The 12908-nt window shown below is 44.5% G+C and overlaps 2 protein-coding genes across 54 annotated transcripts in view; one reads left to right on the forward strand and one right to left on the reverse strand.

Annotated features, from left to right (window-relative positions):
- Window positions 1-12908, reverse strand: part of TRIP12 (thyroid hormone receptor interactor 12) — a 152575-nt gene that overhangs the window by 139345 nt on the left and 322 nt on the right. For 26 of the 50 annotated variants that reach the window (XM_021075098.2, XM_021075097.2, XM_021075096.2 and 23 more), the window contains exon 1: window positions 12133-12359. The exons of 1 other annotated variant lie outside the window; for it this stretch is intronic. The gene's annotated coding sequence lies outside the window, so the exon portion shown is untranslated. Of the gene's footprint in view, window positions 1-11510; window positions 11634-12132; window positions 12360-12908 lie in introns of those variants that run through there. 23 more of the 50 variants (XM_085000633.1, XM_085000632.1, XM_085000631.1 and 20 more) reach the window with 1 other exon arrangement.
- FBXO36 (F-box protein 36) overlaps window positions 12742-12908 on the forward strand; it is an 89845-nt gene continuing 89678 nt past the window's right edge. For all 4 annotated transcript variants that reach the window (XR_014830219.1, XR_014830220.1, XM_021075100.2 and 1 more), the window contains exon 1: window positions 12742-12871. Coding sequence is in view for 2 of the 4 variants with exons in the window: in XM_021075100.2 (XP_020930759.2) it covers window positions 12776-12871 (96 nt within the window). In the remaining 2 variants the exon portion in view is untranslated. The remainder of the gene's footprint in view (window positions 12872-12908) is intronic.

The following is a 12908-nucleotide window of genomic DNA, read 5'->3' on the forward strand; positions in this document are numbered from 1 at the left end:
AAGGAACTCCCTGGTGGGACAGCGGGTCATGGATCTGGTGTTGTCACTGCTGTGGCACAGGTTCAATCCCTGACCCCTCAACTTCTGCATTCCATGAATGTAGCAAAAAAAGAAAAAAAGAAACACCTTTAAAAAATAGTTGCAGGGATTGCTGAAACCAAGATAACTTCCTCCCTTATCTCATGATTCTAATATTAGCCCCTAAAACAGAAGTGCAAAATTCTTTGGAACTATAGCTTTACTAAGTCCTCGACTTTACAGTCCTTAAAAGAACTATGGATTAAGCCATTCATAACTTTAAAACTCTGTTAAGTAATATGGAAAACTTCCCAAACTCTTATTAAACTATAGCATTAAAACAAATAAATAAACATAAAATAATAAAACATTTAAATAAACAGCAGGTGTCCTGGAAAAGTTCTAAGTTTCTCTAAATACAGTAAATTCTCAAGTTAACAGTTCAATTATGAATCATCTTAATTTTTTTGTTTTAGATTTTAGTAAAGTATAATTGATTTACAACGTTCTGCCAATTTCTGCTGCACATACACATATATAACTTTTTATATTATCTTCCACCATGTTGTCTCATATAAAAAGTTATATTATGTGTGTGGGACCTCACTGCTTATCCATTCTAAATGTAATAGTTTACATCTACTAACCCCAGACTCCCAGGCCATCCCACTCCCTCCCTGCTTGGCAATTTTTGTTTTTTTTCTTTAATGAAACATCAAAGTTCCTGGAACAGGGATGGAATCGGAGCCACAGCTGTGACCTATGCCACAGCTACAGCAAAGCCAGATCCTTTAACCCACTTCACCAGCTGGGGATCCGATCCACACCCCTGCAGCGTTTCAAGCTGCTACAATCAGATTCTTAACCCACGGCGCCACAGGAGGAACTCCTTAATTTTCTTAGTAACAAGAAACAAAGCATTAATATGAGTGAAGTGGAAAGCCCATTCCACAGAAGAGAAAGAGAAGCTGCTATTGCAGCAACATTAAGTTTACCAAATCTTTAGCTGATGCAAGAAATACAAATCAAGAATTCCCGCTGTGGCTCAGTGGGTTAAAGAACCCAACATAGTACCCAGGGATGCGGGTTCCATCCCTGGCCTTGCTCAGTGGGTTAAGGATCTGGCATTGAGAGCTGCAGTGTAGGTCGCAGATTCGGCTCAGATTTGGCATTGCTGTGGCTGTGGCGCAGGCCGGCAGCTGCAGCTCCAATTCGACCCCTACCCTAGGAACCTCCATGTGCTGTGGGTACAGCCCTAAAAAGACAAAATATGTGTGTATATTTATGTAAATCGAATATAATCTAAAACACATGCTACAGAGATCCCAAATGATAGTCTACTACCTCTTCAATAATTCCTCATAGTAGTGCTTAGTTTGTGTAATAAGAAGATACCTGGAAAAAAAGTGGCACAGCCTAAACTCCAGGCAGCTGAAAAGTAATACTAGCTGGTTAGAAGAGGGAGAAGATTATCTTACAGTGCCATACCAAAGGCTGAAATTCCCCAAGTCTTACCTCAGAGCAGCAACTAGAAGGACAAAACTTCTCAACAGGCAAGGTAAGAGGTGGGTGAAAAAAGGAGGCGAACTCTGCAATTAACACTCTAGTTTTCTGACAAAAGTATTTTGAGGCCAAAATGTGAAAATCAACACTAAGATTCCTAATGACAGGTGAAACAGGTCTGACCAAAAAGTTAGGAACTACTGGAGTTCCCGTCATGGCTCAGTGGTTAACGAACCTGATGAGTATCCATGAGGACTCGGGTTCCATCCCTGGCCCCCTGAATGGGTTAAGGATCCGGCGTTGCCAAGTGAGCTGTGGTGTAGGTTGCAGACACGGCTCGGATCCCGAGTGGCTGTGGCTGTGGCTGTGGCTGTGGTGTAGGCCGGCAGCTGCAGCTCTGATTCAACCCCTGGCCTGGAACCTCCAGGTGCCACAGGGGTGGCCCTAAAAAGACAAAGGACAAAAATTTTTTAAGTAAGTAAATAAATCAAAAATAAGCCTAATTGTTGTCATCTCCTGGGAGGAGGACTAAATGCTTTTGGATCTGTGGTGGAGGGTAGCGATCAGGTCTAATTTCTCCATGAAGCTAACCTGCTTCCCTACGTAAGTGGACAGAAGAAATGGAAATCTATGAAAAAAAACAGGAAGCTGCACGACTGTCTTGCAGAAAAACAGGCAGCACTGCCTGTTGCGGTAGTAAAATAAAGAGACTTCACAAATGTTTTTATCCTAATGTACACAAAACCCCACAAATTTTGGACTATACAGTCTTAACAGGTATTATATACATTATCAACTTGCAGTATAAGAGCCAGCATCTCTGCTACCTCTGCCTAGAAAAAATCAAATTAATTCAAACTACTGTCAGCGAAGTCTACAATAACACATTAGAAACAAAAGCTGCTAAAGCAAGCTACACATTATGGCTACCTATCAGACCCCCAAATAAAATAGTATTCTTTATTTTCCCTTCAGCCACCATCTAATTAACCTCATTTCTCATTTTTTGAAATCCTATTTTAAGTACTTTTATAAAAGTAAAAGGGATAACAAATAGTCTGCTATGACATCAACCAGAGCGTGAGGCAAATTATTTCATCAAAATGTTTAATTTGGGGAGAGTTCCCGTTGTGGCACAGCAGAAACGAATCTGACTAGTATCCCAGCCTCACTCAGTGGGTTGGGGATCAGGCATTGCCTTGAGCTGTGGTGTAAGCTGCAGACAAAGCCTGGATCCCAGGTTGCCGTGGCATAGGCCTGCAGCCGCGGCTCCGTCTGATTCAACCCCTAGCCTGGGAACTTCCATATGCTGCGAGTGAAGCCCTAAAAAGCAATGACTAAATGAATAAAATGTTTAACTTGGGGAATTCCCACTGTGGCGCAACAGGATCAGTGGCGTCTCTGGAGCACTGGGACGCAGGTTTGATCCCATGGCCTGGGAATTTCATATGCCAAGGGGTGGCCAAAAATGAAAAAAAAATAAATAAAAATTTAAAAAATAATATATTTCACTTGGAGTTCCGGCTGTGGCCCAGTGGGTTAAGAATCCGACTGCAGTGGCCTGGGTGGCTACAGAGTTGTGGGTTTGATCCCTGGCCGGGAGCAGTGCATTAAAGGATCCAGCATTTGCCACTGTTAAGCTTAGATTCAATCCCTGGCCCTGGGAACTTCCACATGCTGTCGATGCGGCCATAAAACAAATATATAAATATACACACACACATTTATATATATAGATACCTATGTATCTATATATGTACCTATATATATACACATTCAACTTGATTAAACTGGATAATACTAACTTACACTTTTAAAAATACATAAATATACAGCAGAAATTGGCACATTATAAATTAGCTATACCCTAATACATTTTAAAATATGTAAATACTTAAATCACAATTTGTTTTTGTTTTTAACTTTTTTGAGTGCATTAGATGCTAAACAAGTTTCCCCTATAAACAAGACTGACAAATCACTGAGTAACTCACAAAAACCATGTATTAATTCTCAAACAGTACTGATTTTTTTTAACCTCTGAATAAACAATAGTTGAATGTGTTAATGCGAAATGATTGCCAGCTTCCACTAAAGGAAGAATTCTGTGACTGAACAGAGGAACAGTGGGAGTCATTTAGACACTTAACCAGCTCCTGCCTATTGAACAAAACTTCTAAAGTATTAGTAGCTATTAGGTAGGGAAAACCAACGGGCAGTTTTACCCCAAAACTTACCATAAAAAAACCCTTACATGCAGTCCTAGAAAGGGAAGCAATTCCATATAAAAGGTGAGATCTAAAAGCGCTTTTAGTTTTCTTTTCAGTTCATGGTTTTCTTTTCAGCTCGTGCACAAATTAAATATTTTTGTATACTTTTTTCATGTTGTCCCTTCCTATTCAGGGGTCAACAATAACTTCAACAAGTGTTATTTGTCAAATCGAATCTCTTAATCTCCTACTTAAGAACCTCAACAAGCTCCACCCAAATTTCCCATTATTTCATAACTGTGGACCCTCTAATCCAGGGTCGCATTTCATCTTACCATTAGGACCTCACCACAACACCTTAACAAGCTCCCCATTCTTCAATGCCTACCCAAAATGATCATGGCCAGCTCAAGCCCCTTCTTGCTCCAAAAAATCTTCAAGAACTCTAATCTCTCTCTAAACTTCTGAGTACTCACTGCATAAAAATCAACTCTGTACTTAGTAACAAACAAGCACATTATATGTTGTTTTTTAAAGACACAGTTTAAACCGATCTGCAATATTAGTACATTTTGAGGTAACATCTCATTTTATAAATCTTATTTCACCTCAGCACTCTCTAAGAGAGTGGACCTTATATGGAACCAAAAATGCACACGCATTAGCTGCTGCTGAAATATTTGTATTATGAAGGCGCTTCCAACAACCTATTCAGTAAAGCCAAAAATCATGCCCTAATTTATGTTTCTTAATTTAGATTCTCCTATCAGGTTTTCCAAATGCAGAACGCCTGCATTCGGAATATCTACAGAATACTTCTCTATGCTAAGTATTATAATATAGTTACCAAGTCAGTTTAAGATAAGTGATTATCAACTAAAGGAAACAATGAAACTCAAAGGCCAAGAACTATACCTAAAGTTCCTTTTGTATTCCTCCCAGCACAATCCTGGGGTGTACAGTAAGCACTCCAGGAAAACACGTGTGGATAAATAAACTTTCAGCTACTGATAACCATAATCCCAAAGACTAAACCTGGGGTAACCAACCACATTACTAGAACAGTCTAGTGCCTTAACAATCCCTTAAGCAGTTGATTTCAATAAGCCTAATTCTGAAAAATATATATTCTAGGATCCCACACTCAGCTATCAAGCCCCGAAAAACTTAAAGCTGACAGTAAACTATGTCGCTATCTGACTATAATTTCACAACACAGCTTCTCAACAGGTCACCAAAAGGAGCTCTACTACTGCCACCTCCCATGTTCAATGCACTCTGCTAGGAGCCTTGTGCCGGCCTGGGTAAGGAGAGACCTCTACCCCAAGAAGCCAAAGATCTCATAAAGAAGACGTAAACAAATAACAGGACAGACGTGTGAAAGCCGTAACTGAAAATGTAGAAAGGAGCAGAAGGGGAGAGAGAGTAAGGAATGAAAATCTCCCAGGAGCTATTGGAAGAAAGTTAAGTGTGTCTGCGTAGCTATAAGAGATACAAGGTGGGGGAGGGGTACCAACCCAGGTAGACAGACAACCAAAGCCAGGGCAAGAATGCTGAAGTTCCTGGGTGTGTTCAGAGAGGAACTAGCAGCTCAATCTGACTGCACTCAGCCAAGGGTACAAAACCGATTACAAAATACCAGGGTCATGGCAGAAGTTACAGCATTTTCACACTTTTGGGTTTACAAGGCAACTACGAGCACTTGGGTTTTTAAGAATTTCTCTACAAGGGCTGGGGGGAGGCCCTCCATAGGATGCCCATGAACCTACTCTCTAAGGATACAAAGCAGCTTAAATTACAACTCACAGTGAATTTCAGTTCAAACTCACTTGGGGTTTCCAGGGCATCACACATGTTTACCAGTATAAGGACTTCTGAGTTAATGTGACCTTAGGAAGACTGCACGAGGTACATCTATTTATTCAGAATGCTGCCCACGGGTAGAATGAGTAGGAGCTGTAAAGTCAGGGTGGAACTCATCGGCTATGACAGCCAACAAGTTGATTAAAATACACATTGAAATGCTGTACCTTCAAGTCTTGAAGGCTTGTTGATAGACATTTCCGCTTATAAACAGCCTTCAAAAATTCATGTCTGGGTAATAACATCATATTTATAGAAATAAGTATTTCATTTCTAAAAAGAAACAGAATAAACTAAAATGATACATAAAACTCAGTTGTGCACTTAACAAACATGCACATTGTCTCAAAACATATTGAGGTCCTGGATGGAGCAGGTAAATGGTCAACCATTAGTGCAAATAATGGACAGTTAAAGAATTTGAAACGGCCTGCACTAATTTTTGTTAATATGTATGATTCAAAGTAACCTGCAATCTCTAAGATACATACCAACAGATTAAAAAGAAAACTCTCAAAATCTTTTTAGCATTTAAAAGTGATCCAACCAGGAGTTCCCATTGTGGCTCAGTGGTTAACAAATCCGACTAGGAACCATGAGGTTGTGGGTTTGATCCCTGGCCTTGCTCAGCGGGTTAAGGATCCGGCGTTGCCATGAGCTGTGGTGTAGGTTGCAAGATGTGCCTCAGATTCCCCGATGCTGTGGCTCTGGTGTAAGCCACTCTGGTGTAAGCCGGCGGCTACAGATCTGATTAGACCCCTAGCCTGGGAACCTCCACATGCTACGGGAGCAGCCCGAGAAACGGCAAAGAAGACAAAAAAAAGGTGATCCAACCAGAGTTCTTCTCGTGGCTCAATGGTTAAGAAACCCGTAGTATCCATGAGGACGCAGGTTTGATCCCTGGCCTCGATCAGTGGGTTAAGGATCTGGCATTGCCATAAGCTTTGGTGTAGGTGGAAGACTCGGCTCGGATCTGGCGTTGCTGTGTCTGTGGTGTAGACGGGCAGCTGCGGCTCCAATTCGACCCCTAGTCTGGGACCCTCCATATGCCGCAGGTGCGGCCCTAAAAACACCAAAAAAAAAAAAAGTTTTTTTTTTTTTTTTTGTGAGCTTCAGGTCGAATCAGAGCTGCCGGCCTACACCACAGACACAGCAATGTGGGATTGGAGCCGATGCTGCAGCTCACAGCAGCACCGGATTCTTAACCCACTGAGCAAGGCCAGGATCAAACCCGTGTCCTCACAGATACTAGTCGTGTTTGTTACCACTGAACCACAACGGAAACTCCAACATTTTTGATCAAAACAAATCAAACAGGACATTACACTAAACCATTACGAAATATTTTCACCTTCGGAATCATTTTATTCTCACAAGATTTATTCCTTCAATAAACATTTAAAGAATTCTTATCATGGGCCAGGTGCTGTGCTAGATACTAGGGCTTAAAAAAAAAAGGAGGAAAGACTGACTTCAAGGAATTCATCATCAACTAAGGAATACTGCTTTATAGCCAAGTATTTTCCAGTCGGACACCTACATACGTAGTAATAAAAGTATGTACAGGGAGAATGGTGTTAACAAGTGAGGAGATGGGTCCATGTTCCAGATGGAGGGGAGGAAGGGCTGGTGTTCCAATCCATTGTTACAGCCTGATGTCCTGAATACAGTGTTTAGCATTTGTAGCTGACAATTAAAAATCTAGGTTAGGTAGCTATAACCACATTTTGAAGATTAGGTACTTGAAGCTCACAAAGGTTAAATTATTTGCCCAAGGTCACAAAGATAGAAAAGGCATTGCCAGAACTGGAAGCCGGGTCTTTTACTTTCAAATCACATACTCACTTCAACAGTGTTGTTCGCTAATGAAAGAACACAGTGATGGGCCGCCTTTTAACTGTAGGCCCCTGGAATGACTTTTTAAATCAAGCATAACTGCAAAACGGATTATTAACAACAGCTTCTACATACTTAAGACACAACGGGTTAAGTCTGAATTATGAACAAGTTGCTTTTTCTTCTAGCCAATCCAGTTAAATGAAACTACAAGAATCACAACCAAAATCCAAAAGTCCTCAGAGCAGACATTTCAGTCTAGGAAACAACTTCTTTGGCCAACACCCTGAAACTATCAGTAAATGAGGATATTAGATTTAAAGAACTGCATTTCTAAAAATCCAGGATGTTAGTTAAGTTAAATTTTACTTAAATGAAAGTCAAGAGCTTGGTTCAGGGAGTTCCCATCATGGCGCAGCGGGGAAACAAATCCGACTAGGAACCATGAGGTTGCGGGTTCGATCTCTGGCCCTGCTCAATGGGTTAAGGATCCAGCATTGCTGTGAGCTGCGGGGTAGGTGGCACATGTGGCTTTGGGTTTGGCATTGCTGTGGCTGTGGCATAGGCCAGCAGCTGTAGCTCTGATTGGACCCCTAGCCTGGGAACCTCCATATGCTGCAGGTACGGCCCTAAAAAGCAAAAAAAAAAGAGAGAGATTGGTTCAGCATCAGTACATTTATCTATTTAGCATAAATAACAGCAAGCACCCACTGTGTACAAAATAACCTAGTAGATTAGGTAGAAATTGTAAAGAACAAGTTATGCCTTTATGAAAAAAGGTGTAACATAACTGTTTGAACACCACCCAGGCACTAAAAGAAAACACACAAACGTAAAGCTAACATTACATGTTAAGAACTACAAGCACCAAGATTATATAACAATCTACAAATTACATGTCTTACATAATATCCAAATTCTTACTCTTCCACCCTATCCAGGCACCCTGATGGCAGAGGAAGTCAGGGAGAGTCACAGAGGCTGTGATCACTAAACCCAACAGCATCCTGAGGCATCTGCTGGTGCCAAGAACCCTTCCAAGAGCAGGAAGACTGGCTGCAAGACCAGGCTAATATTGGTTTGGAGTGGGAAGGAAAATGGATTTTATTTCCAATCAGGTTTATGAGCGCACTTTCTTGCAAAACACAATGACATTTAGATAATCCCTGCCCTCAGGAAGCCTATAATCCAGTCAGGAAAACAAAAGCAACACATGTCAACAAATCTAGCACTATAATCCCAAAACTGAAGCATACACAGATAACCAAGAAATAAAAGGAAAAGATCACCGCGTAGAAATTTTTGAGGAAGTACTCTCAAGGGATGGGTTGAAGTCAACCGAAAATGATTTAAACGAGGGGAAAGGGCATGTCAGGCAAGCAGTACCAAGAACTTGAGCAGTGGCACGAGGGAAAGCTACAGCAGGTTGCTTTTCCAATTTGAGTCCATCAGATTACCTAGGCAAACAGGCAAAAATAAAGGCCAATTGCTATCACATTTGTTTAAAAAGGTCCCCACCCATCCACTTAAAAGAATTAAAAACAAAAACTCCCTAGATACTGTGAAGAACACAGATCAAGACCCAGGAACGGTTTTCCTTAATTGAAGTCTCTGATATTAGAAAGAATTTCCTAAGAGCCGTAAACAAGAATAGGTATAAATTTTGTCCATAATAGAAACACTTAAGTTTCTCTAAGCAGAATTAAAAACATTTGGTGAAAAAGCATGCTAATGCAAACAAACAAACAAAAAATTGTAAGAGAAAAACTGGGACCAAGTTCCACTACCGATCTAGCAACAACTTGACATTATAAAGTACTGTAACTTCATTTCTCTAACCTACCTTACATCAACACCCCCCACCACCACTAATGAGAGCTGTAGCTTTTTTAAGGACCTCAAAACAGATAATATAATTTTCTAAAGCTAAGGACAGTGTCTTACACTTACTTAGCAGTTTGTAGGTTTTCACAGCCATTACATCCACTGGATCTTACCACCACCCAGTAGCTAAGAAACAGACTACCCATCCCCATTTTACAGATAAAATAAATGGAGACTAGATAAGGTCTCAAGGCCACGCAGCTACTAAGTGGCAATGTTATGAATTCCCAGACCAGCAGGTGTCTTCTTTGTTGGGGTGACATCCTTAAGACAGGATCATAAAACCTTTTCCAGATAATAAACAGAGTAATCTTACAAGTTAAGCCTGGAAAGGTAAACATTACTTCAAACTGACTTTGTTAGGAGAAAGCATTGATTTTTACCCTGGCCTAGCAGCATCCTGTTCATCTTAAAAATATTTTTGCTTTTGCACCTTCAGGAACTCTTACGGCCAAAAGTGTTCTGAAACTTTGAAAAAGTAAATGAAAAACAAACAAGCCTGTTCATGGACACAAACTAAATAGTAAACGCCAGCTAAGCAGGCTTTTTTAAAAACCAAACTCCTGAAAAACTGAGAAATGAATGGAAACAGTGATAATCTTCATTACAGTTCAGTTCTTATGGATTTTGGCACATTCATAGAAAGGCAGATGTGGACAAGGCCCACAAACCCCAGCCATGTTTATGTGCACTCTTTAAAGCTTGAAATAAATGAAATAAAAACTCCTCAAACAATTTCACAAGAATGATATAAAAGCCACATTAGTTCAGTATTTCTGGGCCTGAAAAATGGACCAAGGAGTTTTTAAAACAATTTAGAAATCGTGTTTACTCTACAAGTCACACTAATATTGATTTCTTTGCATGCTGTAGATATAAAAATGAGCCACAAGAAAACCCTCTGCCATTTATTGTCTCTAAACCTCTGCTAATTCCACTCCTCAACCCCAACTGCTTCCCTCCCGCCCCCACCCCCACCCGGGTAAATGCGACACACACAGGCCTCATATATAGGCCTCTTGGCTTTTTCTCTAACAACTAGGACCTTTGTTCCAAGCGTCGGTTTTTTACCCCACTCAATAGCTCTTTCAACTTTGTACCCCGTATTTTTGTTTGGTTTTTGGAGAGGAGATTCTGAGCCTCCACTTTCCGGGTCTTTAAGAAATGAAACCCCAAAAATATCTAAAGAGACTGGAGAGCAACAGAAAGTTCAACACCAGCACTGAAGGGCCTACAAAACAGAGGAAAGCCCGGGGATCGGGTGAACTGGCAGCCCAGGCAAGATCGGGCAAGGCCGACTAGGAAAGGAGACAGCAGGGGAGCAGTTAGACGTCCACTCGGGAACAGACTCACTGCACTATTAAAGGTCCCCACCACCACCACCCCACACACCCCAACGTTCCCACACTGACACCCTCCCTTCCCCAATTACCTAACGAAGCAATTAAACTATACCCACCGCCAGACACGGGGCTTAAGTTAAACCTCCCCCAGACAAAGTAAAACGGCATTCTCAAAAACAAACAAATCTGTCTTAAGGGTTTAGGACCAGCCCCTTCCGTTCTCTCCTCGCCACACGGGGTAACCAATTCCCTCCCGTCCCCCAGCAGGAGTTCAAAAGTCTAAGTTATCCCCAACACACCCAACCGCTCCCCCCGCCCCCCGCTCGATGTGCATGTGTTTTTAAATCTTTTCTTCCTCCAGCAAATTAAAGATTACTCTAATTCTGAAGAAGGCAGCGACACGGAGGAAGGGCAGGGCTGGGGATTCTATCACCATCGTTATCTGAACTCCCTTCTAACTTGCTTCAGAACTAGAAACCCACTCACGATGGAGAAGGATGGAGGAGAGAGGGTCCCTGAATGGACAGTCGTTATAATAGGTTTTATGTAATCCACATATAAATAAATTAATCGCCTGACTCGCTTTGAATGCTAATACGATTGGAGTGACAAGTGGCCCACCTCCCTCCCACGGGTCCGAACCCCCTCCCCCCAACTTCCACGCCGATCTACTTAGAAGGATGCTCTGCTCCTCTCGGCCAAGTTTCTCGGCCTCTTTCATGCCCCCTCTGCATGCCACTCCCGGCGTCATCGTCCCCCAGCCTCAACTTCCCACGGCTGAAACTGCCCAGCGCAGACCCCGTCTCCAGCCTCGCCCGCCCTCAACCGTCCCCCTTGGCAGGAAACCCCTTACTGCGGTCTAAAGTCACTCCGGCCTCTCCCTCCTCTGACCCTCGCTTCCCACAACTGTTGTCACTCGAGCTGCTCCCTAGTTTCCATTTCCGGGCCGTCCCTGGCCCTGGAGCCTCCCCTCTCCCGGTTTCCGGGCCCCCCATCCCATTTCCGGGGAACCCTTGCCGTCTTCACACCCCCCACCTGCACTTCCGGCCCCCCACTTTCTCTCTTCCTAGACGCCCTCCAAGCTCCAAAGCCCACTTCCGGCCCCCCCGACCCCCGCCGGGTTCCCCAAGACCCGCACGCCTTACCCGGGTTCCGTAAAGGGCCCTCCTCATTGCGGGGGTCCGGAGGGGGGGACCCAGCGACCCTCCGCTCCCGCCCGGCCCGGGTCCCTCCAGCCGCGGTCTCCCTCGAGCGCCTATCCCGCAACCCCCGGCCCGGTCCTTCCGCGGCCCCGCTGCCGCCGCCGCCGCCGCCGGGAACAGGCCGAGCGGGGGCCGAATTGCGGCGATGACACAAGCGGGCTTCCTGGGACTTTCTGTTCCAGATCCCACCCCCCCACCGCCGCCCCCCAACCCCTCAGCACAGCCCCCTCCCCCCAGGCCTGGCCCCGTTGCTCGGAACTGCGCCCCAATTACCTAGTTGGGCCCCAAAGTCTCCGGTCCGGACTCGGTGGCGCGGCTGTAACTTCCACTCGCTGCCCCCACCCCCCCCCCAGCGGCGGCGGCGGCGGCGGCGGCGGCTCCTCGGGTCCCTTCAATTATCAGCTGAGCCGCAGCACCGCGCCCGGCGTGCGCCTCCGCCCGCGCCGCCTCCCTCCCCGCCCGTTCCAACACCCTCCGGGAACTACTTTATCCCTCGGCTCCAGCTGACGGGCTCCTCCGCGGGACAGGCCCCGGGGCCTACTCGCCGCTCATCACATCGCCCCTCCCTCCCCCACCGCCCGGCTCCACTTCCCCAGTGGCCTGCGATCTCCTCCCGATCCCTTCGAGGGACCAGGAAGGGAATGTGAAGCTTCGCTTGGTATCCCTCCGCCGGGGTCACCCCTCCCCGCGGTGGTAGCAGGAACTAATTCCCCTTCGGGTCACCCGGGACCTAAAGGTGGAAATCTCACGACTTAGGGTTCCCTGTCACCCTTGGAATAGGGGTCAAGCACCCCAAGTTAGAAACACCTCGCCAGCTCAAAAGTAGGGTTCGATTTAAACCAGGGCTCTGGCCCCTTGACCTCAGCCAGGCCCCGCCCCTTCCTGGTTGTCTTAGCGACGGCGGTGGCGTCCCAAGATGGCGTCGTGGCTGCCGGAGACTCTGTTCGAAATTGTAGGACAAGGCCCGGCGCCAAGCAAAGACTATTACCAGTTGCTGGTCACCCGGTCCCAGGCAAGTGCAAGCCGCGGTTTACCCTCTCTCCTAACTC

The sequence above is a fragment of the Sus scrofa genome, chromosome 15 (genome assembly GCF_054392235.1).
Source record: "Sus scrofa isolate SSC_HxYL_T2T_F1_AM1 chromosome 15, Sscrofa_HxYL_maternal_Yorkshire_Landrace_v2.0, whole genome shotgun sequence".
NCBI classification, from domain to species: domain Eukaryota; kingdom Metazoa; phylum Chordata; class Mammalia; order Artiodactyla; family Suidae; genus Sus; species Sus scrofa.